This window comes from Centropristis striata, chromosome 12 (assembly GCF_030273125.1).
Source record: "Centropristis striata isolate RG_2023a ecotype Rhode Island chromosome 12, C.striata_1.0, whole genome shotgun sequence".
In the NCBI taxonomy this organism is placed as follows: domain Eukaryota; kingdom Metazoa; phylum Chordata; class Actinopteri; order Perciformes; family Serranidae; genus Centropristis; species Centropristis striata.
In genome coordinates, this window is record NC_081528.1 from 38,760,678 (window position 1) to 38,785,238 (window position 24,561).

Here is a 24,561-nt window from a genome sequence, read left to right on the forward strand (position 1 = left end):
ATGTTCTATTGTTGTTGCTGTGAATGAGACACAATATTTTGTCTTCAAATAGTCATTTCCATTAAGGATGTAATGATGATATAATATTTAAATTAGTTTATATATATATATATTTCATTTTTATTTCTCAAATGTTTGGCATACAGGAATAGAATTTCTTTTCTTTTCTTCACTTAAATGAAACCCCCCCCCATGGTCCCATGTGAAAATAATAAAAAATAAAATAAATAGCGCAAAATAAAATAATATAAAATAAAAATAAATAAATAAGTAAAATATACATACATTAGTATACACATATACTTACACAGTAATAATTAAAAATACAAATGTAATGTCAATAACTGCTTACTCCTCAGTTTTGAAAGGAAGTTTGTCATGCTGGAGTGTCTCAGGGTGAATAGATCTCACAGGACTGCGTTCAAACATAACAATGGGACTTTACACAGATACTTCCCGGCTGGCAGCCCATCTAGATAGTTAAGTAGTGGTCTCCAATGAGTAGAACCTGTGAGATGAACCTCGGAGTGAGGATTTGATCTTCTCCTGTTTCAGAAGACTGAACATGCCATGTAACCAGACTTTGATTGATCGTGGTTGAGAAGACTTTAAAAATAAAATAATTCACGAGAGAAATAAGGGATGAGAAGGCATCAACGTTATTTTGAATGGCTGTGGTGCTGAAAATAGCGATATGAGGGGTTGGAATTAGATTTATGCCTAATATATCTGAAACTGCTTCAAAAATTGTTTCCTGAATTCAGACAACTTGGGGCATGGTTTTGAAAGTTTTCCCTTACCATAGTGCAGCCTGAAAAAGACCTTACTCACTGGAGTCAGCGTATGCAGATCCATCCATCCATCCATTTTCTTCCGCTTATCCGGGGCCGGGTCGCGGGGGCAGCAGGCTAAGCAGGGCATTCCAGACGTCCCTCTCCCCAGCCACAACGTCCAGCTCCTCCTGGGGGACCCCGAGGCGTTCCCAGGCCAGGAGAGAGATATAATGCCTCCACCATGTTCTGGGTCTTCCCCGGGGCCTCCTACCAGTTGGACCTGGACCTCCTCTAACGGGAGGCGCCCGGGAGGATCCTTACCAGATGCCCAAACCACCTCAGCTGACTCCTTTCGACGCGAAGGAGCAGCGACTCTACTCCGAGCTCCCTCCGGATGTCTGAGCTCCTCACCCTATCTCTAAGGCTGAGCCCAGCCACCCTACGGAGGAAGCTCATTTCAGCCGCTTGTATCCGCGATCTTGCTCTTTCGGTCACTACCCAAAGCTCATGACCATAGGTGAGGGTTGGAACGTAGATGGACCGGTAAATCGAGAGCTTTCTTTCGCTTTCAGCGACTGCCGCAGATGCAGCCCTTCTGGCCGAACGGTACCTGTCTGCTGATTCCAGAGACCCCTCGGCCAGCCAAGACCGAAAGGCCTCCTTCTTCAGCTTGATGGCCTCCCTCACCGCTGGTGTCCACCAGCGGGTTCTTGGATTGCCGCCACGACACCGACGGCCTTCAGGCCACAGCTCCTACCAGCCGCGTCAACAATTGAGGCTTTGAACATGGCCCATTCGGACTCCATGTCCCCAACCTCACCCGGGATGTTGGAGAAATTCTTCCGGAGGTGTGAGTTGAAGACCCTGCGGACAGGGGCCTCCGCTAGACGTTCCCAGTTCGGCCTCACTACACGTTTGGGTTGCCAGGTCTGTCCAGCATCCTCCCCCACCACCTGATCCAACTCACCACCAGGCGGTGATCAGCTGACAGCTCTGCTCCTCTCTTCACCCAAGTGTCCAGAACATGCGGCCGCAGATCTGACGATACGATAATGAAATCGATCATCGATCTTTGGCCTAGGGTGTTCTGGTACCAGGTACACTTATGAGCAACTCTATGTTTGAACATGGTGTTTGTTATGGACAATCCATGACTAGCACAGAAGTCCAATAACAAAACACCACTCGGGTTCAGATCGGGCAGGCCGTTCCTCCCAATCACCTCCTCCAGGTACCGTCATCGTTGCCCACGTGAGCGTTGAAGTCTCCCAGAAGAACTACAGAGTCTCCAGGCGGTACCCCTTCCAGGACACCACCCAGAGACTCCAAGAAGGCCGGGTACTCCGAACTGCTGTTCAGTGCATAGACACTAACAACAGTCAGAGACCTTCTCCTCGCGACTTGCAGCCGCAAGGAGACGACCCACTCGTTCCTCGGGGAGAACTCCAACACAGCGGCGCTCAGCCGGGGGCTTGTGAGTATCCCCACACCCGCCCGGCGCCTCTCACCCTGGGCAACTCCGGAAAAGGAGAGAGTCCAGCCTCTCTCCAGGAGTTTGGTTCCAGAGCCCACGCTATGTGTGGAGGTGAGCCCAACTATTTCTAGCTGGTAACGATCCACCTCCCGCACAAGCTCGGGCTCCTTCCCCGCCAGCGAGGTGACGTTCCACGTCCCCAGAGCTAGCCGCTGGAGCCGGGGGTCAGCACGCCCAGGTACCCGCCCTCGCCTGCTGCCCGACTCCCACTGCACCCGACCCCTATGCCCTACTCTGCGGGGGGTGGGCCCACAGGTCGGCGGATCCACGTCGCTTCTTCGGGCTGAGCCCGGCCGGGCCCCATGGACAAAAGCCCGGCCACCAGACGCTCGCCTGCGTGCTCCCCTCCCGGGTCTGGCTCCAGGAGGGGGCCCCGGTTTACCCGTGCCGGGCGAGGTACGCTGGTCTCTCATGGTCCGCTTCATAGAGGTCTTTTGAGGTATTTTAGTCTGGCCCCTCCCCTGGGACCACTTTGCCATGGGAAACCCTACCAGGAGCTATTGCTCCCGACAACACAGCTCCCAGGATCACTGGAGCACACAAACCCCTCCACCACGATAAGGTGGCGATTCTTGGAGGAGTGCGATGCACATGCATATGGATGTTAGATGTTAGATGGATGTTAGATGGATGTTAGATAGCTGTTAGATGGATGTTAGATGGATGTTAGATGATGTTAGATGGATGTTAGATAGATGTTAGATGGATGTTTGATGGATGGTAGATGGATGTTTGATGGATGTTAGATGGATGTTAGATGGATGGTAGATGGATGGTAGATGGATGTTTGATGGATGTTAGATGGATGTTAGATGGATGTTAGATGGATGTTAGATGATGTTAGATGGATGTTAGATAGATGTTTGATGGATGGTAGATGGATGTTTGATGGATGTTAGATGGATGTTAGATGGATGTTTGATGGATGTTAGATGGATGTTAGATGGATGGTAGATGGATGTTTGATGGATGTTAGATGGATGTTAGATGGATGTTTGATGGATGTTAGATGGATGTTAGATGGATGGTAGATGGATGTTTGATGGATGTTAGATGGATGTTAGATGGATGTTAGATGGATGTTTGATGGATGTTAGATGGATGTTAGATGGATGGTAGATGGATGTTAGATGGATGTTAGATGGATGGTAGATGGATGTTAGATGGATGTTTGATGGATGTTAGATGGATGTTAGATGGATGTTAGATGGATGGTAGATGGATGTTAGATGGATGTTAGATGGATGTTAGATGGATGTTTGATGGATGTTTGTTAGATGGATGTTTGATGGATGTTAGATGGATGTTAGATGATGTTAGATGGATGTTAGATGGATGTTAGATAGATGTTAGATGGATGGTAGATGGATGTTTGATGGATGGTAGATGGATGTTTGATGGATGTTAGATGGATGTTAGATGGATGGTAGATAGATGTTAGATGGATGTTAGATAGATGTTAGATGGATGTTTGATGGATGTTAGATGGATGTTAGATGATGTTAGATGGATGTTAGATGGATGTTTGATGGATGTTTGTTAGATGGATGTTTGATGGATGTTAGATGGATGTTAGATAGATGTTAGATGGATGGTAGATGGATGTTTGATGGATGGTAGATGGATGTTAGATGGATGTTTGATGGATGTTTGATGGATGTTAGATGGATGTTAGATGGATGTTTGATGGATGTTAGATGGATGGTAGATGGATGTTTGATGGATGTTAGATGGATGTTAGATAGATGTTAGATGGATGGTAGATGGATGTTAGATGGATGGTAGATGGATGTTTGATGGATGTTAGATGGATGTTAGATGGACGTTAGATGGATGTTAGATGGATGGATGTTAGATGGACGTTAGATGGATGTTAGATGGACGTTAGATGGATGTTAGATGGATGGATGTTAGATGGATGTTTGATGGACGTTAGATGGACGTTAGATGGATGTTAGATGGATGTTAGATGGACGTTAGATGGATGTTAGATGGATGTTTGATGGATGTTAGATGGACGTTAGATGGACGTTAGATGGATGTTAGATGGACGTTAGATGGATGTTAGATGGATGTTTGATGGATGTTAGATGGACGTTAGATGGACGTTAGATGGACGTTAGATGGATGTTAGATGGACGTTAGATGGATGTTAGATGGACGTTAGATGGATGTTAGATGGACGTTAGATGGATGTTAGATGGATGTTAGATGGATGTTAGATGGACGTTAGATGGATGTTAGATGGATGTTTGATGGATGTTAGATGGACGTTAGATGGACGTTAGATGGACGTTAGATGGATGTTAGATGGACGTTAGATGGATGTTAGATGGACGTTAGATGGATGTTAGATGATGTTAGATGGATTTAGATGGATGTTTGATGGATGTTTGATGGATGTGCTGTGCTTTGGCTGATCAACATCACCTGCATCTGCTGAAACCACCGATAACGACCCATATGAGCTTTTGGTCAAAATGACCCATATTAGGAGCACTCGAAAAACAAACAAGTTAAAAAAACACACAAGAAAACAATTTCATTGAATTTAGGCTACAAAACCACTGAAATAGGTTTATGTCCAAACATTTCCTGGTAAGGCTTTTTAAATATTAACCAATCAGGTGCATTTGATGGTTTGACCTATCAGGAGCATCTTTGCTTCCTCACTCACTGAAGTAACAACACGTTTCCGAATCAAACACTAGTCTCAAGATGATCCTGCTGTGTGTTGCATTGCTTGTTCTTCATCAGGGAGGTAAGTGTGCTCTCTAATCATAACTGAACATTTTCTCTGCATTCAAACTAGGTGTGTGATAGTTTGTGTGCTTATTGTTTTGCATCCTGATTATTATTTTCTTTACAATAACTGCCATTTATGTATTCATGTATGTCTACATTTACTTCAGATGCTCTGGTTCCAGTGATCACAGTTAAACTTGGTGAACCTGTGACCTTCACATGTGACGCTGCGATCAGTAGTGAGATGTTCACTGGTGCAAGCAGAGTGACGGGAGACTCTGAAATCACTTGTGACACTGCAGAGAAACGTACGGCATGTCTACGGACCAGAGTATTCAGCTTCAAGATTGGATTTAATAGTTAATAAAACTCATAGCAATCTGACTATTTTGAGCACGATTCAAGAAGACGAGGGAATGTGTCACTGTGCACTCGTGGACTGGATTAATAGAACTTGGAGTGGCTCCTATTTGTCATTGAAAGGTAATTATGTGAGCAGTGTTAATAAAAAGAAAAAAAAAAGGGTTTTTGAGACGATTTCCAAATTCACAGTACAACTTACCTTAAAAATATCCAACTGAAATGTTATGTCAAGTCAAGTCAAAGTTTATATCTACAACACAGTTAGGACAACCAATGATTGACTAAAGTGCTGTACAATTAAGCCTAAATATAGCGCGACAAGCGCATGGTAAAATAAAGTTTTTCAATAGAAACAAGATAGAAACATCAAAGAATACAATCAAAATATAGTCACAATAAATCCCGACAATAAAATATTTAGGAATCAAGCTCAACTAGATTTAAAGCCAGCTAAAGGAGATCAGTCTCACGCTCTGATATGGAAAGATATATTCATCACATTTTGTCATGTGGAGGTTTTACCATGGATCAAATTTAACTTCTGGAAAATGCATTTGTTATCATTTCTGCAGAGTATCACATTAAATCATTTTTGCTGACATTACATTTGAACTTTGAACAGTTCTTGCAACCCAGAATTTAAAAAAGCTGCAAAAGGTTTACAGGGACGCTGTAAAAATGACAATGCAATGATTTGCCACCTACATTCAGTTGAATAGAGTACAAAGATAAGATATCTAAAGCCCAAACTGGGAAACTTTATTTTTTTGTAAATATATACAATCATTTTCACTTACGTATTCTGTTTTTATGAGTGTCGCAACTTCTTTTTTTGGGTTGTACATCCTTTTTAATATTTTACAGTGTGTGGAGATCCACAACTTTTAACATAATGTTGTATGATGCAGGAAAGACTCAGAAGACGTCCGACTACACTGTTGTTCAGCTGTCAGAGTCTGATCCAGTCCGACCAGAAGCAGAGACTCTGAGAGAGACATGTCACGGAGGTCACAGCGTGTTCTGGTTCAGATCTGTTGAATCTCATCCAAACATCATCTACACTGATGGAGAATCAAGTCATGAATGTGAGAAGAAATCTGACTCTCAGAAGAAAAACGTTCATCGTTTCTCTAAGAACGTCATTTCATCTGATGCTGTGATTTACTACTGTGCTGTGGCCACATGTGGAGAAATATTATTTGGAGACGTAACAACACATCGGTATGACTCTGCTATGAAAAATATTCCATAAAAAGTCTCCTTTTCCTTCAGAACTATTGATATGATGTTTTCTTTGTTATTTAGGGAAAACAGTTAGTGCTGACTTCATGGTAGTGGTGATAGTAGCAGTCTTTTCTTTGTGTTTCTTTGATTGGAAACATCTTTTTCATCTGTTACCGAAATTCAAAACCAGCATGTTTACAACCTAAAGGTAAGTTTTGTTGACTGAGTCAAGTATCTTAATATTCCCATGGTTTTAATTGGAAAGTTATATATATATATATATATATATATATATATATATATATAGACCTCTGGACAGATTTGATGTCTCTAGTTCACTATACAATGAACATATCAACAAATCAGTTCTTTTAGTCTGATGTAGAATTCAGTGTACCAGACTGTGTCAGGATTTGTCTCAACAACAGAATGAGACTTAGCACTGAAGTTGGTTCTATCACCTATTTCAACAACGTAACTGCGTCCAGTAGTGACGTACTAAAGTTGTTATTTTAACACAAACCCTGATCTTTCGCCTCAACTTCATCAAGTTATTTTGCCTTGTTTGCCTTAAACAAGTAGATGCATTTCACAGTGTTATTGACATGTTTGAAACAGAGATTGTGTGACCATTTCTCAAAGGGAAACAGAACAATCATATTTCGTAAGATACTGTGCGAGCCATTGTGTATGTTTTTGTAGGATGAATAAATGAATACATGTATCTGCAAACATCTGTACCAGTCTTTATATTACTGTTTATTGTAAACAATGTCAATAATTGAAAAAAAAAAAAAGAAAGACATGTTTTGATTTAAACATGTTGAATCTTCTGAGGATATGGATTGTAAAGTCAGATAAAAAACAAAGTTTTTGTATTATTTTACATTTTAGAAATAGAAAGCACAGCTTCCAAAGCAAGAAATGACAACTCCTGCCTGCCACTTCAAGATATGGTCCAAAATTATACAAAATTACATTATTTGTTTTTTTTTCTCTGAACATGATTCCATACAGCAACATATAATACCATGACTATAAACTGAGGCTTTTTATCTGCTGCAGAGTGAAGCTGGACCTGTTCTTACTTACTTACTTGATTCCTGTGGTCTATGTCTAGTACCTTCAGGTTGAATGCACTTATTGTAAGTCGCTTTGGACAAAAGCGTCTGCTAAATGACATGTAATGTAATGTAATGTTCTGAACGACGCTGCGCTGCATTTCTCTGGAAACGAAGCTCCAAGAGGAAGCAAGAACGAGTTGAACACTGAAGAAAGTGTTTATTCACGAGTTAAACGGTGAATGTGAAAGTGTATCTTTATAAAACAAACTGGTTGGTTTAAAGTTCTGGCGTCTAACAGTGTAAATAAATAATTAAACATGTTGCATGTTCCTGTATACCTTTAATAAGATAAAAGACAAAATCATAATATACAGGCCGTTTCTCCAGACCCTTTGCATCTGTTTATTTTTATTATTTTCTGTGAGAAATATTAACCCTCACTTATTTTAACAGACATAAAGTTCAACAGGGCTATTAAAAATATAAAAATTTGTAAATAAATGGTTGAAATTGTTTGTACATGTGAAATATATTATGTGTGATTGCCCTGCTAACATTGACGTTTCTCACAACATCATCAATCTTGTAAGCAGCATTAGTGTTTTTCTCTGCTCTTACTGGTCACTGTAACTGTTACAAGAAATAAACTGAAGGAAACTTAAGAAGATAACAATTTGATTTGTCCAACTCTGACTGTTGTATTCTCCTGCTGCCGTTAGCTGATCTTTAACACTTCTTTGCAGGGAAAGATTATGTATTGGAATGGCTTAAATGGGGGATGAGGAACAATTACAAAGCCTAATAACTCTTAAAATACAGTGCAGGGGAGTGGGAACAGATAGACTTCAAAAAGTGTCAACCTACCTTTTATTGCTTCATAGTTTATGGAGAAAGATTATTATTAGCAACCATGATAGCGTGGCTGACATTGTTTTCTCTTGTGTGTGTCTGTGTTGTCATGGAGACGCCGACTGAAGCAGGAACTAAAACAGAAGCAGTGTTAGATGCGGTAAGGAAACTTGAAATGTGTGTTTGAGAGTTTGAAGATGGGTGTGGTCAGAGCAAAGGGGGCAGAAGTAGACCAATCTGTAACAGATTTGGTGTCTTGAGTTTCACTATAAAATTAACATATCAACTTCTTTTAGTCTGATGTAGAATTCAGTGTACCAGACTGCGTAAGGATTTGTCTCTTACAGCTTACAGGGAATAAGAGTTAGCACTGAAGTTGGTTTTATTATGAGAGCATGCAAACGGCGAGATCAAGTGATCACAAACTAAACCTGCCAGGGTCCCATTAACATGATCGAGATCAACAACTGGAGGGTCTGACCAGTCTGCCTCCTGTTGGGAGCTACTGGCAGCTACAACATGGAAAAGTGACTGCTGCTTCTAAAGGGGTTTGCATAGATTCTGCAGCATCAGTTATATCAGAACTGGAAAACATTTCTTCATTGCAAGAGCAGAGAACAGGACTGCAGGGCTTTGCCATAATAATAATAATAATAATAATAATAATAATAATAATAATAAGGACTGGGACTGGGGTTTGTGCCAGCCTTCTGCATTATTGTGTCGGTGTTGTGTGTTGCACTGATCAGTATTTAGCATTCAGTGCAGCACTGTTTGAATGTCTTGAACTTTGACATGAGTGGCCCTGACCTTTGTGAACAAAGTCAAAGTATCCTGCAGTGCTTAAAGTGGGTCAACAGTCACCGTGATGTGTTAGCAGTTCTGATTTCTGTAGTTTTGAGTAATTAAATATCAGGTCCTGAGGTATAAACTAAAGCAGGGTGAAAATATTCATGTTGAAATTGTTATACATGACTGAAAACATTAGAAATATCATCACCTGATGAGGTTGCATCAGCTTGATATGATTGAAATTCAGTGAAAAGTCAGTGTAACTCGCAGGCCGCTAACAGTTTCTCTTCTACTTGCACATTTATGAGTCATATCCAGAGAGGTGACTTTTTAAAATCAGCTGTATGTTCATAAATCTGGATCGCATGAGTGTTACCAGATCGTTATGTTTCTGTCTGAGTCATTACTGTTAATAGTTGTTTCTGAAATGCTGCAATTATTAAATATATAAAAAATAAAGACATTGAACCGGTGAGTCACACTGAGAAATAATGCAACAAAGGTTCAAAAGTCATGTCCCTTATTCAACCATCAGTTTGATTACTCGTCATGTTCTGTTTTATTTATAAAGGAAGCAACACACCTACACAACCATCACTGTTAGTACAATATGTTTTCATAGTACAGAGAGAAAAGTATGTGGGTCTTAGAGGAAAGTAACTTTAAGTTCATCATAAACAAAGGGAAGTTAAAAATAAAACTTTTATAGATTCTGAGGAATCAACACAGCATAAGTATCTTAAACTTAAATTCTAAAATACATTATTTTCTTTAAAGACCATATTATTACAATTTCAATAAAGTATGATACATATTTGTTAACTTATTAAAAAAAAAAAAGAATTATTTACCGACTTTAGAGGTGAAATTTAGTGCCGGTACATTTTCCACGAGCTAAAATCTCTCAGCATTAAGTATCAAGTCTGGTTTTCAGACTCGAGTCCACGAGCCCGGACATGGCTGTAGATGCTCTCTTCCTCGTCTGTTTTTGCGTCCCTCGTCCCTCCCTTGCTGGTTTTCCTGCTGGTGAAGGTTGGTGCAGAATAAACCAGCGAGTCCTCGTCTGTCTGAGAAAATATACAGAGATGTTATGAGACATAAACACTTATAGCATTTGAGAGGAAAACATGCTGTTTCTATTCTTTACCTGCTGACTTTGCTGATGACCACCAGCTGATGCTGCACTTGTTTGCAGAGCAAAAGCATCTGTAGTATAAAATAAAAACAGCATTAATGTGAATTCACATTTACCAAATGTGTAATAGATCGATGTGTGAATGACTTTACTTACCGTCGCAACAAGCGCAAGATTTTTTCTTGAGCTTCTTGACTGAATAAGTGAGAAAGGCTATAACAATCAGGCTTATAACCAAAGCTGCACATAACAGACAGACAACTGTGTTGTTTTTCTGTGAATTCCACATGTTGAGTGCTGAAACAAAGCAAAAAATAAAAAAAGAGCAAAATATAAAAGTAAGCAATTAGTAGAAGTGGAATTAAGAGTAGATTATCATTTATGATGGCATGGTACATTAAGAACAGAGACTTGACCTTAATTAGGTTCATATGCAAAATTTCATTTTTATACATAAATATGCTTCAGTTACCTTCAGTGTTGAGTTTTGAATCGTTGGAAATGGAAAATGTGTCCTCACATGTGGCAGCAGCACAGAAACATGTCCCGGCATCAGACGAGCTGACGTTCTTGAAGAAGCTGTAGACACATTTCTTCTGCGAGAGTCCGTCAGGGTTCTTTTCATGTTCTGCGACGCGGTTTCCATCAGTATAATTAAAACTTGGGTGACACTGATGTGATCCGGCTCTGAAACAGCACACACTGTGTCCTCCTGGACAGGTTTTGTTCTCGGAGTCGGAGAGGACTGAACACTGCAGAGACAACGAGGCTCCTGGACGGACTGGATCAGACGGAGGGACTGCAGTGGTATCTGGCCCTGAAATCAATTTAAAACGTCAAGGATTTTTAAAAAACATATGCCAATATCAAACAAAGCTGTAATGAAAGTAGGGTTTGTATTTACCTTTAACTCTGAGGTCTATTCCTTTCAGAAACGTGAAGTTGTTCTTGTATTTTTTCATGCAGAAGTAAACTGCAGCATCACTGAGCTTTGCTTCTTTAATAAGCAGAACAAAGAATCCAGGCTCTTCGGTGGCTGTGATGCGAGGATCCGTCTCAAAGCTAAATGTTTTTCCTAAGACTTTAGGCAAGTCTCCAGAAACAAGCCTGAACCAAAACAAGCTTCCTGAAGACTCACGGGCACATTTCAGTGCCACATCATCTCCAACACCAACAGTCTGTGTGTCAAAGATCTGATCAAGCTCACATCCTGGAAAAGACATTTTATATTAAAAACAGAGAAATAATAATGTAGCTCTCTACTAAACAACTGTAAAAACACAACAATGGATCAAATATATATCTGGAGTAAATCTGACATCTAGAAATATACTTACGCCCGACGCTGAGCATCAGCAGTAAATAAAATATGATCTTCATTTTCTGGTTATTCCGCCCGTTACTGCTGTAATTTATGAAACGATTCACCGTAATGTAATCATATGAAGTGGGAGGGAAATGTTTCAGAGCGATCTGATTGGCCTCTCACTATGTTCAACCACAGTGGAAATAAAATCAAGCATCTTTCCAACCAAAACACATGAAACAGCACCAACTACACGCTTCTGCTTCATGGTGGGTTTCTATAACTGACACTGAGAGAAAACACAACAGGTGCTTCTCTCATCTTGATTTAGTACCTTAAACTTAGACTTCATCCTTCGTCATTTATTTTTAAGTGGGCGGTAACGCTGTACATAGAATAGGAAAGCCCCTTTAGAGTCTAGACAAGAATGGTGGTGGTGATGAGAAAAATGTCAGAAGGTCACTAGATATAACAAACTGAAGGTGAAGGTGTTTTTTGCCTAAAATCACAGCTGACAGAGGCAGAGAGGAGATTTTAAGTTTGACAGCAATGACATGACTGACTGATGGAGATCCTCAATATTAGTTGATTTATCTAAAAGAATACATGCGAATAATGAGCAGATTAAGAAGCAGGATGTGTGTGTGAGAGTAATATGAAGCATAAAGAAAGACTTACTCACAAAACCAAAAAGCACAATATGACACAATCTTTTTTATGTTGTATATCTCATTTATTAGCGGAGGGGAACTTCAACAGCTCCACATCTTACTGTCTTTTTGCCATTTTTAAAATTCTTTTTTGGCTTTAGGCATTGACCGCCCTGTTTCCATCAATAAAATTTCTCTGCACATTTTTTACTTGAATTGGTTTTTGTCTTTATATATATATAAAAAAGTTAATGTGCTAAACAAGAGATGGAAACACTTTTTGTGAAAAAGTTCTGACGGGCGAATATTTAACACAATGTTTCCACTCTGACATGAAGGAACAATTATAAGTCGCCCAATTGAATCCAATTCCTGAAGACATGTTTTCTCTTGTCGACGGCCAAATAGCAATACTCTTTTGTATTATTTTTTCTCTCTTGCTCAATCTCAACTTCTTCTACTGTTTACTGATGGATTAGCCTATAGCAACACATTACACTGCCATCTTCTGACCAAAGTAAGTCTGTGCATCTTAGTTTATTCACTCTAAATCAGTAATCAGTAATTCACATTTTCTTTAATGCAACATTTCAATATTTCAATAAGACTCAGTCCTTGTGGTAGGCGCTCTACCAGTGAGCAACCAGGGCGCCCCCCAAAATATTGATCATGCTTTAAACAGGAACTCGATTGATCAGCTTGATTGGCTTACATTTAAAAATGTGTCCAGGTATTTGTGTGACAGTAACACAGAAAGGGGCAGTCTTACTGTGAATATAATGGGAACCCAGATGTTCTGATGAAGCAGTTTACCTCCAAGCAGCAACTTCTGGGGTTGAAGAATTAAGCAGAACTGAACTGAACAGAACTGACATGCTGGTCCTCCCTGCTAAACCCACAATACACCACAACATCAACATCAAGATTGACTCCCTGTGTCTTTCACCCACCAGGTGGTGAGAAACTTAGGGCTGATGATTGATGACCAACTGATCTTTTCCAGTCATGTCGCCTCAGTTACCCGGTCATGCCGCTTTGCACTTTACAACATCAGAAAAATCAGACCTTACCTAACTCAACATGCCACTCAACTCCTGACACAAGCTGTCGTCATCTCAGAACTTGACTACTGTAAACCTCCTGACAGGCTGCCAGCCTGCTCAGTAAAACCGCTTCAGATGGTCCAGAACGTGGTGCTCCTGGTCTACAACCAGCCAAGAAGGTCACATTTCCCATCGCTGCTCATTGAGCTCCACTGGCTACCTGTTATAGCATCAGATTCAAATCTCTACTGCTGACTCTTTATATAACTCCTCCATTTACATTACATTAAGGCTTAAAGTTATGCATAATTAGAGGTTAGGCCTATTTGATTGACAGGTGGGTGGTGTCACAGGTGGCGTGTTTCAGCAACCGGCGTGTTTCAACTCACCGGAGCTCCACCTCCACCACACTGAGCACAACAGCTCTACAGAAACCTCGGGGTGGAGTCACAGAGACGATGACCAAGCTCTTTCAAAGAAACTCAAACGAATTTAAATAAAAGGAAGCAGTGGACACCCACAGATAACAACAACACCTGAAGCTGTCATGTTGTTTATGACACCACAAACTCAAAGAATTACAGAAACAGAGTGGGGGGTTTCTAGCAAAACGCTTTTAGAGACTGACAAAAATAGATCGACAACTGACGGAAAAAACTGCAGTGACATTTGTCAGACCGCTGCACTGTGGTTTGTGGCCTTTATCGGGGTCAGTGAATTGTTACCACAAGCCCAAAGACATTGGTTTAAAGTTCTTCTTAATACAATAGAAAGTTTTAAAATAACCCTACAGTTAAATCAATGCCCTGTCCAACCCCTGCACACATCACACACAAGTTAGATATACAGAAGGGTGGAGACAGGAAACAACTGTGACACGTAGTTCAAAAGAAAACAGCCCTGCAGTGAAGACTATTACGTACTGAGTCCTGCTTTGTAGCATACGCAGACGCAGACGCATACAAAAATGCATTCACAGTCACTGATGGATGGAAACTTAAGCATTGTTGTGGTTTGGCTTCAACCTAAGGCGGCATTATAAAGGGGCTTTTTTATTTATTTTTTACTTCTCTCACTCTGTTTCAGCTCCAGGAAGTTGGGCTTGACTGCTGTTTTAACACAGTGTAACATCACATTCATGACTCTAATATCACAGCAGTTAAAGAGTAGAGTCACGCCTTGTCGTTTTTTAAATGCATTTTTCTGCTGTTTGGTGCTTTTCATTGGAAGTCGTGTTCGGAGGTGGTGCTTGTGAAGCACAGAGCTGAAGTTTGCCAGATAACTGACAAAAAGGTTTGACAGTCTTTTCATCACATGGCACAGTGACGTACGTTATGTTCCAATAAAATAAAAACATGAATCAATGTGCGTCTGAGGTGTTTTAAGACTGCAAATGCATCTAGTCGTTGCACGATGCATCTTTTAAAACAACAGATATTTTTGTAGTTTTAGCTCTCCCCTCACTGAACATCCTGTTGAATAGTCTGTTCTGACTAAACAGCCTTGTTGGTTGGTCAAAGGGAGGAGAATCAGCCCACCACAGCACATGTCAGTCAGTGGAGCTGTTGCATGTGGCTTTACTTGTTCTCACGACAGACAGGCAGAAGATCTTTACAGAGTGCCGTGAGACCACAAAAACAGAGCAGCCATTATCCCCTGACAGATTTTTATACTTTTGAAACATGTTTTTTTGAAGGATGTTGTGGTGTGCAGCACACCGACATACAGAAAAACTAGTGGAAAGTGGCTGTCCTCGAAACGTTTAAGACATTAGCTTAATTACCCAAAGGTAACCGTTTTCTGTCAACATGGAAGTTTATTTTGCAAAGTCACGATGGGAAAGTGACACACTGTCAGACTTATAAATTGCTATTTGCATAGGTTAAAGGTCAAATTAGTGACATTTTGTGTATTTGAAGAATAAATGAAGCTCTAGTCACACACAAACCAAGTAAGCACACACACATTTTGGAAACAAGTCACATACAAATTATGTCACTAAACTACAGATAATCATCATCAAATCGTTATTTTATCTCAAGTCGATAACAGCTGTTTTTTGTTTTTGTTTGAACGTTTTGGTTTTTGGCCTTACACTAGTTGAACCCTGTGTTCAAATTCTAATTTCAGAGTAGTCCATATGTTAGTTTTTCCAGGAGCAAATGTGAGAAACATGTTTGCACTGCAGAGTCTTCACAGCAGCAAAAATCCATGCATTTTAATTGTAGCACTAAGAGATCAGCATGAGTGACACATTAAGCAATATGAAATAATTCTACCATTTAAGCCTCCGGGGTTATTGCTTTAAAAGTGATTTATTTGTTTTATTTTGTTAAAAACAAAGTACTTTACCATACAAGATGCATCATCAAGTAAGTGCAACTAAAAGTATTTTCAAAATAAACAAATCATGACTTAACAATTAAAATGAAACACAACCACAGATCGTCATAAAACAGAAAGAGAAAACACTTTGAAAAACCTGAAAATGGTGCTCTAACATTGCTCTAACATCTAAAATTGCAATGATAAGAAAAGTTAACTTGAATGTCCACATAACTTAAGATAACTTAAAAATGCATTTCAATAAAAGAGACAGAAAGGAAACCTCCCTAAAAAAGAAAGAAATAAGCCAACCAGTGATTGGACAAAGCATAATGTCAAAATGATAAAATAAAATGTTTGAAGGTTATCAACCATACAAAGACGAAATTTGATTTGAAATGTATGTAAAGGCAGCATTATTACAACAGGTGCAGCAGTAAAACATTCAAAGCATTTATTAGCAAATCCAGTAGATTGTTAATCTGTCACCCTGACATCAGTGTAGACGGTCTCTCCCTCTGCTGTTTTTGCTTTCCTTCTCTCTGCTCGGACAGTTTTCTTCTTGCTGAAGGTTGGTGCAGAATAAACCAACGAGTCCTCATGTCTCTAAAGGAAATACATGGAACAATATTATGCAAATTTGTATCTTTCTTTATAAAGATTTAATTAACAAAATCTCTTTAAATCAAGGAGATAATAAACAACTCAACACCAGTTCAACTTATTTTCCCTGGCTTGCACAAAAAACATGATTTAGGAAAATAAATGAATAAGATATTTGTTTTTGAAAATGCACTGTTCATATGTAGGAAGAAAAGCTTGCAAGAATCTTTTCTTTTTACCTGCTGACTGTGTTGATCACAGCTGGCTGTTGCAGAGTTTGTTTGCAGACCAAAAGCATCTGGATTATAAATAAAAACAAAAAGATTATGTTCTGTAGGTTAATTACACAAATTGTCATTCTAAATGTTGGTTACTAGCTATTGCAAAAACTGTATGAGAAACGTATTTTACTATTGCAACACTCACAAGTTTTGTTCTTGATGGAATAAATCAGTGCTGCGATAACAATCAGACTTATAGCCAACGCTGCACATAACAGAATCAGAGCTGTTCTGGTTTGCTGCAGTTCCCACATGTTGAGTGCTGAAACAATACCAGGAACAAATCATTAAAGCTATTAATGTATTACTGACAAATGTTTTCTAATACTTGATAGTTTCTACCAGACTCAAAATTAAAATTGAATCATTCTGCACTCACCTTCAATGTCCAGTTTTGTCCCGTTTCCAAATAATATCTGTCCACATGTGGCCACAGCACAGTAATAAGTCCCAGCGTCAGAGGAGCTGACGTTCTTAGAGAAGCTGTAGACACATTTCTGTGGAGAGTGAGCTTCAGGGCTCCTCTCACATCCATCACTGCTGTTTCCTGCATGAACTAAACTGGGAGTTTCATCTGATCTGGCTCTGAACCAGAACACACTGTGTCCTCCTGGACAGGTTTTATTCTCTGAGTCGGAGAGGACTGAACACTGCAGAGTCACTGAGTCTCCTGGAAGGACTGCATCAGAGTGAATGATATCAGGTTCTGTTCCTGGTGAGTAAAAAATAAACATGCTTTAACAAACATATTCTGCCCTCATTCTTCCCTATGAAGTATGGAAACTTGTGCTGTCTTTATATATGCATGAAGGAGAATTAAACTGTGTAAACTGTTGTTATAAATGGTGTTTACCTTCAATTCTCAGAAATGTTCCTTTCAGAAGTGTCATTTCAAAGCCGTTTACATTTATACAGTAGTAAACTCCAGTATCGCTTAGCTTAGCTTCATTAATATGCAGGATAAATGCTCCAGGTTCTTGTTTTGTTGTAATGCGAGGAGTCTCATTAACACCATCATAGTCAAATGAATATGTTCCTCCAAAGAATTCAGGGATGCTTCCAGAAACAAGTCGGATCCAAAACAAGGTTGCTCTGAGCTCAGATGTCTGCCGGGAACACGTCAAAGTCGCATCATCTCCAACACCAACAGACTTCGTCTCGAAGATCTGATTCTGTTTGCATCCTGAAAATATAAAACACTGATTAGTGATTAAAGACAAAAAGACAAACGTGTGCCCTGTTAATCCACTGTGAGAAGATGAAAATACTTAGATTTACTTACGGCCCAATGTGAGACTCAGCAGCAAATAAAACAAGATCAGCATTTTGTTGTTATTTCACTTCCACCTGCAGTCGAGGAGGGTCGTATTAGAAGACGAGTCGCCTTAATATAATCCTATAAAGTGGGAGGGAACATTTCAGAGCGATCTGATTGGCCTCTTATTATGTCGGTGTTTCACTGTTTGACCACAGTGGAAATAAAATCTACTCTTTCCAACCTGAGCACATGAAACAACATCAACAGCACACTTCTGTTTCATGTTTCATGGTGGGTTTCTAAAGCTGACACTGACAGTAAACACAACACATGATTTGTTTGTTAGGTGAACTATAGTAATCCAAACTTTCTGGTTATTTTTGCTTTGTACCTTCAGAATATATGGCAGGGCTGCAGATTATGACCATGATCTGAATAATTATTTTTTATCAATATTGAGATCACAATTATTTAAGAAGAAATATCATGCATTTATTGAAATTTCAATACAATTAAACTGAAAAACCTAAAATCCAACTTATAATAATAATAATTAAAAATATATATCATTGAAAAGATGAGTAATATATAATCAAAATAATAATAATAGATAATTTAATAAATATATGATTAAAAATATATAATACATAATTCAAGAAATAGTAATATATTATTATTTTTTTAAATTCTACGATACCCTGTCCTTTGACCCTCATGGTGGACAAGGAAAAACTACTAAAAAAAAATAAACAAAGTAAAATGGGCTTATCCAAGCCAAAATTGTAACTGAAATAAAATTTGATTAATCGGCAGCTGAAATATTTGGAAAGAGATAGCGGTTATTCACTAATATGGCTGACCTGTTTGTGATATTACCTGTTGGGAGTCATGAGTTAAGAACGCAATCCAGCACATTTTGTGTTGTACATCTTGTTTTTGTTCGCTGATGTACTACCATAACTATATTTGTAGCCTGATTTCCAGAAACCCTAAAAGATATAGTAAGTACAGTTGAGATAAAGAGGAAATGTATTTGTACATGTGGACAAACAGCCCTAAGAAGTTTCGCTTTCTTATTAAGAATATGTGAATATAAAAGTAAGTAAAAATAAGTAGAAATAGAACTGCAAACAAAGACACCGTGACGGGTAAAAAGATGATGCAGCTGTGCCACATATAAGATGCACCGTGAATGCACACGACAGTAGTTCCTACATTGGCACCAAACATAAACACTGGATGTAAATGATGCACTGCAGAGAAGTCCAGTTAATTCCTAGAGACTGGACTTACTGCTGTAAGTTCTGAGTCCAAACATTTACATTTAATGGCTGTATTCTATATGTAGAGTTGGGAGATAGATGAGATTTTATCAAAACATTAACAACTCCATCACATCAGTGCCACCCTGTGGTAAATGTAATGGACCTGCACTTATATAGCGCTTTTCTAGTCGATTTGCGACCACTCAAAGCGCTTTACACTACAGACTGACTCATTCACCCGTTCACACATTCATCCTGGTGGCAGAGGCTACCCTAAACGCTGCCTCCTGCCACCGTTGGGAATTCATTCACACACCGATGAACGCAGCATCGGGAGCAGTATCTTGCTCGGTGGGCAACCTGATCTACCAACTGAGCCACAGCCACCTCAGAGGACAAGAAGAAGAAAAGGTTTACAACACAACCCTTTCTGTTAACCATGTAAGTGGTCATCTTTAAGGGAATGTTTCATTTCCATTTCATTATAAATGCTTTGCATAGAATGCAATGAAGGCTCTGACCTCTCTGCCTATAGCTCTGCACAGGAGAAACCGGGGTGTAATTAACTGCCTTTTGTCTGCAAATCAAAATGTGTGTTACCACTTAATTAAACAGAGATTTAATTGCATGAAAGAAAAACATGTATCCAGCTATTTGCCACAGTGACAAAGACACAGGAGCCATCTTAAATATTGTGCAAGCCAGCCAATCAAAATGCTGCACATTCTGATGACCCGCCCACTCTGCCTGTCAATTACTTCAGCAGGAAGAGCTCAGCGTTCAGAGGAGGGCAGTTAAAGCATCTATCTGCTATACAAATGTCAGGAGATTCAGTTTCTGAGCTGCATATTTGTATCTAAAGGGCCACCATATGTACAGTGTTTGACACCAGCTGATAATATAAAACAGTCTAATACAACACCACAAACTCTGGCGTCAAGAAGAATTAAAATAGACAGACAACGTATCTATCTACAGGGCCAACACTGCAGGAAGGTTTGTCAGACCAGCACACTGTGGTTTGTGGCCTTCATCAAGGTCAATATATTGTTGACAACGATCCAAAACACTCTTTGCACTTTCACACATATAGAAACACACCACGACAAACAAATGATGCATGGAAACTTTAGCATTGTTGTGGTTGGGCTTGAAACTGAGGTGTTGATATAAAAGGGGCCTTTCTACCTTTCTCTCAGTCAGCTTTAGCCTCAGGGAGCTGGGCTACACTGCTGTTTGAAAAAGGCAAGAGGGAGAATTTAAAACAATTGACAGGAGTCGGTGAAGGGTTCAGGAGGGTTGGACACCCAGAAACACGTCTTTACTGTTTTTCATTGCACTTGTTTGGTGTTTTTAATTTAGCAGCAGTCTAAACTGTGATCTTAAGTTTGCCTGATTATCCACAAATAAGTATGAGAGCCTTACTAAAGTTAATGGGAAAAAAATATTAGTGAATTAATCAATAAATCTACATTAAAGTTAAAACCAACATCAACTAATAGAAATATTTTATATTTTACATCTGCAGATGAGTCGGCTGTAGGTGACTGTGGCTGCATCTTTTAAGAGTTTAGAGTTTCTATAAAATGTTTTAAATGTTAAGAGCCAAGAAAAAACCAACAACACCCATTTTAAGTAAATGTAGCCTGCAGAGACCTCATGTAGCTCTCCCCTCTCTGCACATCCTGTTGAATAGTCTGTTCTGAGTGAACAGCCTTGATGGTCACAGGGAGGAGGAACAGCCCACAGAGCAGCTCAGTCAGTGGAGCTGTTGCATGTGGCTTTACTTTCTCATGTTCTAATGACGGACATGTTGAAGGCCTTTACAAAGTGCTGCCTGACCAGAAAGACAGAGGGACTTATTCATTCATGTAGTCATCCCTTGACCATTATTTTGTACTGTCTAACTTTGAAAGGTTAAATATGTCTACAACCCTGCATGTGCACAGATAGACCTCAAAGGGGCTTGAGCTCCTGCCCTTTGGCCTCCCACAGAGAAAATACCCTTTTAAAGCAGTTTAAAAAAATAAATAGATACATTCCTGTTTGTGCACAGCCTGCCCTGCCAAACAGATATATTGATGGAGTCAAACTGTCATGTTGGGAGTATGTGCTCCCAGGTGATGCCCTCTGCGGGCAGCGAGCCTTTCTATGGTGAAGAACACATATGCATGAGAAATTGTATACATGCATGCATAGTTTCTCCACTTTTATGTGGACTTTAAGACCCTAAATGGTGAGATGTCTTTCTGATCAGAAGTGTTTTCAGTTAGTTTCAGTTTCCACCTCAGATAAAGAACAGCGCTGCCTCTTGTATGAAATTTATTTCATGCAGAGGCCAAAGTGTGTCACACCTCCATCAGACGTCTGAGGGGATATTACCGAATCAGCAGACAATAATTTCATGCACGGAAGATTATAGGACAGATTGTTTTTGTCGTTATGTAATATGATTTTACTTTAATTCAATTCAGATTTTTTTCTATAAATATAAGCCTCCAACTTTATTACCAACTTCTAAATGAACACAGATATTTGTAATGTGTTTCAAATGTGTTGAAAGAAATTAGCAGAACTCGTTATAAAATAATAAAAATGAATAAAAACAATCACAAGATTGGACAGGAGAGTAAATCATGTCTACATATGTGATTCCATTATATATTTTCATTTTAAATTGTCATCTAGTGCATGAAGTTTGTGTTGTGTTTTGTTTCCTTTACAAAAATAAACACAATTCCACCATAAATTGATGCAAAAAGGCACAAATTAGTGCATAGAAACTCATCTTAATGCAGAAATTTAAATTTTCAGTGTTTCAATAACAGTGTTGCACAACACAGTTTTTAAGGCAAATATTTATTTACATGTTTGGGGGTATTTTTATGAATGTATTACATATAGTAAATGATGACAGGAAATGAAGCAGGGAGACATAATGCTCCAAACAGACTTGAGCTCAGGCCACTCCTGCTATGTTCATCTGAACACCTGCATTAAAATATACAATCTGGAATCAATATACAATCAAACAACTGGACAAAACTTAATTCTAACATTAGAATACTATAATAGGTGCAGTACCACCTACTAGCCACATACTGTTTCACAAACTGTTTAGACTAACATTAACGTGATCATACAGTATCAACTGATGGTAAACAGACCTGTTGACTCACTAATCCAACCCAAAAGTTTTGACAGCAGCGTAGATCCTCTGTCTCTCTGATGCGTTTTTCTCCTTCGTTGCATCACATCCAGTTTTCATCACAGTGAAGACGACAGCAGAATAAAACTGTGCCTCCTCCTCTCTCTGAAAATATAAATGATACAACAAAGTTAAACTACTATGAGAATGATTATAACAAAGTCAATCTGACTGTGACTTTATTTCTTAGGGTTAAAAAAAAACATGATTTAAGAAAATAAATGAATAAGATATTTGTTTTTGAAAATGCACTGTTCATATGTAGGAAGAAAAGCTTGCAAGAATCTTTTCTTTTTACCTGCTGACTTTGTTGATCACAGCTGGCTGTTGCAGAGTTTGTTTGCAGACCAAAAGCATCTGGATTATAAATAAAAACAAAAAGATTATGTTCTGTAGGTTAATTACACAAATTGTCATTCTAAATGTTGGTTATTAGCTGTTGCAAAAACTGTATGAGAAACTTATTTTACTATTGCAACACTCACAAGTTTTGTTCTTGATGGAATAAATCAGTGCGGCGATAACAATCAGACTTATAGCCAACGCTGCACATAACAGAATCAGAGCTGTTCTGGTTTGCTGCAGTTCCCACATGTTGAGTGCTGAAACAATACCAGGAACAAATCATTAAAGCTATTAATGTATTAGTGACAAATGTTTTGTAATACTTGATAGTTTCTACCAGACTCAAAATTAAAATTGAATCATTCTGCACTCACCTTCAATGTCCAGTTTTGTCCCGTTTCCAAATAATATCTGTCCACATGTGGCCACAGCACAGTAATAAGTCCCAGCGTCAGAGGAGCTGACGTTCTTAGAGAAGCTGTAGACACATTTCTGTGGAGAGTGAGCTTCAGGGCTCCTCTCACATCCATCACTGCTGTTTCCTGCATGAACTAAACTGGGAGTTTCATCTGATCTGGCTCTGAACCAGAACACACTGTGTCCTCCTGGACAGGTTTTATTCTCTGAGTCGGAGAGGACTGAACACTGCAGAGTCACTGAGTCTCCTGGAAGGACTGCATCAGAGTGAATGATATCAGGTTCTGTTCCTGGTGAGTAAAAAATAAACATGCTTTAACAAACATATTCTGCCCTCATTCTGCCCTATGAAGTATGGAAACTTGTGCTGTCTTTATATATGCATGAAGGAGAATTAAACTGTGTAAACTGTTGTTATAAATGGTTTTTACCTTCAATTCTCAGAAATGTTCCTTTCAGAAGTGTCATTTCAAAGCCGTTTACATTTATACAGTAGTAAACTCCAGTATCGCTTAGCTTAGCTTCATTAATATGCAGGATAAATGTTCCAGGCTCTTGTTTTGTTGTAATGCGAGGAGTCTTATTAACACCATCATAGTCAAATGAATATGTTCCTCCAAAGAATTCAGGGATGGTTCCAGAAAGAAGTCGGATCCAAAACAAGGTTGCTCTGAGCTCAGATGTCTGCCGGGAACACGTCAAAGTCGCATCATCTCCAACACCAACAGACTTCGTCTCGAAGATCTGATTCTGTTTGCATCCTGAAAATATAAAACACTGATTAGTGATTAAAGACAAAAAGACAAACGTGTGCCCTGTTAATCCACTGTGAGAAGATGAAAATACTTAGATTCACTTACGGCCCAATGTGAGACTCAGCAGCAAATAAAACAAGATCAGCATTTTGTTGTTATTTCACTTCCACCTGCAGTCGAGGAGGGTCGTATTAGAAGACGAGTCGGCTTAATATAATCCTATAAAGTGGGAGGGAACATTTCAGAGCGATCTGATTGGCCTCTTATTATGTCGGTGTTTCACTGTTTGACCACAGTGGAAATAAAATCTACTCTTTCCAACCTGAGCACATGAAACAACATCAACAGCACACTTGTGTTTCATGTTTCATGGTGGGTTTCTAAAGCTGACACTGACAGTAAACACAACACATGATTTGTTTGTTAGGTGAACTATAGTAATCCAAACTTTCTGGTTATTTTTGCTTTGTACCTTCAGAATATATGGCAGGGCTGCGAGATTATGACCATGATCTGAATAATTACTTTTTATCAATATTGAGATCACAATTATTTAAGAAGAAATATCATGCATTTATTGAACTTTCAATACAATTCAACTGAAAATAAAAATAAAAAATAAAATA

General features: G+C 39.2%; 3 protein-coding genes and 1 pseudogene across 3 annotated transcripts; 1 reads left to right on the forward strand and 3 right to left on the reverse strand.

The window, feature by feature from the left end:
- The first annotated feature begins 5,025 nt into the window (after positions 1-5,025).
- Positions 5,026-6,776, forward strand: LOC131981250 (uncharacterized; annotated as a pseudogene).
- A 3,471-nt stretch (positions 6,777-10,247) lies between these two features.
- LOC131981455 (uncharacterized) lies at positions 10,248-11,859 on the reverse strand. The gene is made up of 6 exons (XM_059345725.1): positions 11,817-11,859; positions 11,384-11,689; positions 10,952-11,296; positions 10,636-10,776; positions 10,492-10,550; positions 10,248-10,411 (listed from the first exon to the last, which is right to left on the reverse strand). Exons 1-6 carry the CDS (start codon positions 11,857-11,859, stop codon positions 10,262-10,264), a joined length of 1,044 nt encoding a protein of 347 aa, XP_059201708.1. The 3' UTR covers positions 10,248-10,261.
- A 3,946-nt stretch (positions 11,860-15,805) lies between these two features.
- Positions 15,806-18,661, reverse strand: LOC131981456 (signal-regulatory protein beta-2-like). Its single transcript, XM_059345726.1, has 6 exons — positions 18,643-18,661; positions 17,541-17,870; positions 17,067-17,399; positions 16,833-16,949; positions 16,646-16,704; positions 15,806-16,409 (listed from the first exon to the last, which is right to left on the reverse strand). The coding sequence occupies exons 1-6, from the start codon at positions 18,659-18,661 to the stop codon at positions 16,281-16,283; spliced, it is 987 nt and encodes a 328-aa protein (XP_059201709.1). The 3' UTR covers positions 15,806-16,280.
- A 3,579-nt stretch (positions 18,662-22,240) lies between these two features.
- Positions 22,241-23,648, reverse strand: LOC131982139 (uncharacterized). Its single transcript, XM_059346716.1, has 5 exons — positions 23,612-23,648; positions 23,138-23,470; positions 22,904-23,020; positions 22,717-22,775; positions 22,241-22,523 (listed from the first exon to the last, which is right to left on the reverse strand). Exons 1-5 carry the CDS (start codon positions 23,646-23,648, stop codon positions 22,389-22,391), a joined length of 681 nt encoding a protein of 226 aa, XP_059202699.1. The 3' UTR covers positions 22,241-22,388.
- Positions 23,649-24,561: the final 913 nt, after the last annotated feature.

Coding starts and splice junctions, on each gene's coding strand:
- LOC131981455 (XM_059345725.1), bottom strand. CDS start 11,859: ATGAAGATCATATTTTATTTACTGCTGATGCTCAGCGTCGGGC. Junction 11,690..11,816: donor GCTGATGCTCAGCGTCGGGC/GTAAGTATATTT, acceptor TGTCTTTTCCAG/GATGTGAGCTTGATCAGATC. Junction 10,777..10,951: donor TTCAAAACTCAACACTGAAG/GTAACTGAAGCA, acceptor GCTTTGTTTCAG/CACTCAACATGTGGAATTCA.
- LOC131981456 (XM_059345726.1), bottom strand. Junction 17,400..17,540: donor AACATTTCTGAGAATTGAAG/GTAAACACCATT, acceptor TTTACTCACCAG/GAACAGAACCTGATATCATT. Junction 16,950..17,066: donor GACAAAACTGGACATTGAAG/GTGAGTGCAGAA, acceptor GTATTGTTTCAG/CACTCAACATGTGGGAACTG.
- LOC131982139 (XM_059346716.1), bottom strand. CDS start 23,648: ATGACACTTCTGAAAGGAACATTTCTGAGAATTGAAG. Junction 23,021..23,137: donor GACAAAACTGGACATTGAAG/GTGAGTGCAGAA, acceptor GTATTGTTTCAG/CACTCAACATGTGGGAACTG. Junction 22,524..22,716: donor GTGATCAACAAAGTCAGCAG/GTAAAAAGAAAA, acceptor TTATATTTTCAG/AGAGAGGAGGAGGCACAGTT.